The 3,984-nt window shown below is 62.6% G+C and overlaps 1 protein-coding gene across 1 annotated transcript in view; it reads right to left on the bottom strand.

Annotated features, from left to right (window-relative positions):
- Positions 1–3,984, bottom strand: part of TSNARE1 (t-SNARE domain containing 1) — an 83,502-nt gene that overhangs the window by 18,751 nt on the left and 60,767 nt on the right. The window contains exon 10 of the mRNA XM_024741217.1: positions 2,200–2,358. Coding sequence (XP_024596985.1) covers positions 2,200–2,358 — 159 coding nt within the window. The remainder of the gene's footprint in view (positions 1–2,199; positions 2,359–3,984) is intronic.

Below are 3,984 nucleotides of genomic sequence, written 5' to 3' on the forward strand. Positions count from 1 at the left end.
CAGAAGACCAGTGATGCTGACTCCCCGTCCCACGCCATCACCCTCTGGCCAGCACCTGCCTCGTACCCACACCACCCACGCTGCAGATGAGAAAACAAGCCTCAGGCCCCGCCCACGGCCCCCCAGGAAGCTCCAGCCTGGCTCTGAGGGCCACAGACAAGACACTGAATTCAGGCTGGGCCTGCATCAACCGAGGTCGTAGTCGGCCCAGAGCCCCACTCCTCTCCCACCAGCCCGTGCCCCTCCATCTTGGCTAAATGACAGCAGTGGCCTCCACATGGGGCCCCCTCACCCCCAGTAAAGCCCACCCCCTGCCTGTACTCACCACTCACACGAGGAGGGGCTGGCGGTACCTGGGCCCTCTGCTCCCCTGAACCCCGGCTGGGGGCCTCTGTGTGGACACAGAGCTGTGCATCTGGCCCCTACCTCAACCTGGCGGCCACGAGAGGCTGTCCAAAGCACTGGCTGACCCCCTGAGCAAATCCCACGACCTCCTGGGGCTTTGCCCTCAGAGCGGAGGGTCCACCTGCTCAGGAGCTCCCAGCATTTCCTGGGGGGCAGCCCTCACCCCACTCACATCCTCAGGCCCTGGGCCCTGCTGGGGAGCCTGCAGCTCTGCTCCCTATGTGCCGGGCCAAGGCCAAGTCCATCCGTCCTAAGCAGCCGCTTCATTCCACCTCACACAGGCGGCCCAGACCCCCGGGGGTGCCCGAGGGGCTGTCGGGGGCTCTCCCTAAGAGGGCTTCAGCTCTCAAGCTGCAGGAAGAAGCGGGTCCCTCCCCGCTCAGGCCTGCCGGCACCCAGAGTTGTCGGGGCGATGGCTCCTAATTTGTTCTCAGCTTCTCTGGGAAAGCAAGTCTCACTGTGCCAACGGCGGGATAAAAACATCTCTGTGTGTCTGGCCCTTTCTGGACCATCTCGGCAAGAGGAAGAGGCCTGCCTTCTGAGACACGGCCCCCGTGTGGCCGCCTTCCTCTCTGGGCAGCGAGGTCTGGTTGGGGGGAGGTGGTCCACTGAGGCAGTCCCTCTGACGGGGGCTGAAGAAATAAGCATTCCTCCACCAGGCCAAAGTGCAGGGGTGGGCAGAAGGAGGGGGGTCGAACCCCGCCTCTCAGGGTGGCGTCCACCTCCTTCAAGAGTGTAGGACCTGCTCATTGCAGACATGGTGACAGGGCCTGGGCCAGCGACTCAGTTTACCAACTTGCCCAAGTCTCTGTTTTTCTAAAAGAATCTGCTTTTAGGGAAATTTTGTTCCAGAAACCCAGCTCCTGAGAGCTTCGGGGCAGGCAGGCCCCCCAACTCCTCCGCCGGCAGGCAAAACCGAGGCCCAGAGGGAGGAGGGGACACACACTCAGAGGCTCAGGCCCCACCACCAAGAGAACCAGGTGGCCCAACGGCTACATTCTACATGCACTTCCCACATCAGGAGGCCCCCTCGCACACTCACTGGCACACCTGCCCCTGCACATGCACATCCACCCACATACTGGCACACCCACTCAGGCACCTGCTCCCACAGGTCCATCTCAGGGAACTGCACACCTCTGGCAGTTGTCACAGGTCATCCATGGCCAGCAAAACATCTGGCAGCACGTATTACACACATACAAACTTGAGAAGAACAAAGAACTAGCAGCCCCCCACACCCCATGGTCGGACACTGACAACACCACCGCCACCTGCCGGCAGCCGCCCCAAATTACAGGTTCAGTTCTCTCGGCAGGTCACTCAACCACTCAAAAACTATCCACTGGAACTAACTGCTCTGGGCGCTGAATGGCCTCATCAGAGCGAAATGGCTTCCTGGAAACCTAAGCATGCAGTGAAGGAAGCAGCCATGGAGACTGACACATGCCACCCGGGCACAGGCCCTGAGCTCCAGGCCAGAGGGCTGAGTCCACTAGGAAAACGCGGGGGGCAGGGCGATGAGACACAGGGTGAGACTCTGTTGGGTTCCCTGGACTCCCTCTCTCCACTGGGCGGCCCAGGTGGCCAAGCTCAGGCAATGCCCTGGGAGCCCAGGTCCAGCCCCTCTGGGCTCGGGCAAGGGGCGGGCCTCAGTCTGCTGATCACAGAGCAGTGGCACCACCAAAGGGCCAGCCCAGCCTCCACTGCTGGAGCGCCGAGAGCCGCCACGGCAGCCGGGGACACCCGTGGGCACACACACACGCACGCACGCGTGCGCACGCCAGCCCGCACCTCGATCTGCAGGATGGCCTCCTCACGCAGCCGGATGGCCTCCAGGTCCTCCTCGGTGATCTCCGGAAGCAGCGCCTGCCCCTGGGCCTGCCACACGCCGTCGCCCCCGTTAAAAATCTTCTCGTCCTCGGACAGCTCGGCAAATGGGGCCTGGGGACTCTGCCGAGACACAGACCAAGGTTACCCGCACGCACAGCCTGCTGCCACCAGGCCGAGCTCTCGGCAGGCACCCAGGAGCCAGCCCCCAGCCTGCAGCCCTGAAGGGGCGGGGGGGCGGACTCCACCCTGTCACTCGAGGGATGTCCCCACAGGGTCCCGGGTGCTGGGGCTGCCGTAGATGGTGGGCAGACACCGGGCCCTGTGGCTGTCCCAGGCCTGGCTGCGGGGAGCACTCGGCAGGACCCCACAGCCCCCCAGAGCCAGGGCCACACAGAAGACCCTGCAGAGCACAGCCGCCACGTTCCCAGCTCTTGAGGGGTCACAAGCCTCTTCATGAGACCCCAGAAAATGTGCCTACATGCACACAAACCCCAGCTATTCGTCGGGGGGCTGTGGCCCCCCCAGGAAGCCCGTCCCAGAGCTGGTTACAGACCAAGTGCAGCTGCCGGGCACGGGCCATGGAAACCGAAGCATGGACGTCACCCAGTAGGGCACAGACCCGCCCCAGCTGGGACCAGATCACGGGGAAGGAAAGCCTGAGGGGGGTTTTCAAGTTGTCTTATCCTTTACTGATTTCTTTAATTCACCAAATTTTCGAATTCAATAAACTAGCAGCTTCTCCCTTTAATGAATTCTATCTGTCCCCCGATGGAACAACCTGGGTACAAGTGAGCTGACATCCACCCATGAGGTGCCAGTCCCGAGTGGGGAGTGGGGTGCCAGTGGGGGGCTGCGCCTACCCAATCCCCGCAGAGATGAGACAGCAGGAGCCAGGGATACCCCTCCTCCCAGAGCCATGGCTTCACACGAACAATGCTTCCAATTTACCTGCAAATGTTCAGCAACAAAGACTACTGACCTGCACCCCACGGCACCCCCCAGGAAGACAGATAATGGCACACACACTCCCCCCAGCCCCGCTCCCCCAGGCCTGTCGTGATGACCAGAGCAAGAGGAGAAGGCACAGAGGACGGGCAGAGCCCCGGGAGGGCAGCCTGCCCACCAGTGCCCCTCACCTCCCACGTGTGTCGAAGCTCCTTGGAGCCACTGTCTCTGACGCTCCCGACATCCTTGCAGGGAGCAGCCAGGAGCCCACTTTACAGATGAGGCTGCAGAGGCCGAGAGGCCAAGGAACCCAGAAGAGCCGGGAAGTGGAGCAGGGCTCCGGGCTCCCACCTGGCACAGGGAGCTCCAGGGCGAGAACCACAGACCAGGAGAGAGGACGGTGCCGGCACAATGCTGACCACACGCCCTCCTCCCGGCCCGGGGACACACTGCCCTGGAGGCAGAGGTCAGTGCTGGGCGCACAGACAAGACGGGGGGACAGCTGCCGCTCTTCTTGAGCCCCTCCTACAGGTGTCTGGGCAGCGGGGACGGGGCTGAAACACAGGACTACCATCACCCACGGAACGGCCCTCTGTCACATCCCCAGGACACTTGGCGTCGGTCACCTTGGAAGGAGGCTGCAGAGGCTGCCACTTGCCTATTTTCTGTTTCCCCTTTGTTATAGGCCCCTGATGTCTGCCTGCAATGAAGACCACCTTCCCGTGCCCTGTGCAGCTCAGGGTCACACGGCAGAGTCCTGGCCACACTGACGCCAGAGAAGTAACTCTGGGTGTGTGTGGG

Source organism: Neophocaena asiaeorientalis, unplaced genomic scaffold (assembly GCF_003031525.2).
Source record: "Neophocaena asiaeorientalis asiaeorientalis breed wild unplaced genomic scaffold, Neophocaena_asiaeorientalis_V1.1 scaffold177, whole genome shotgun sequence".
Taxonomy (NCBI): domain Eukaryota; kingdom Metazoa; phylum Chordata; class Mammalia; order Artiodactyla; family Phocoenidae; genus Neophocaena; species Neophocaena asiaeorientalis.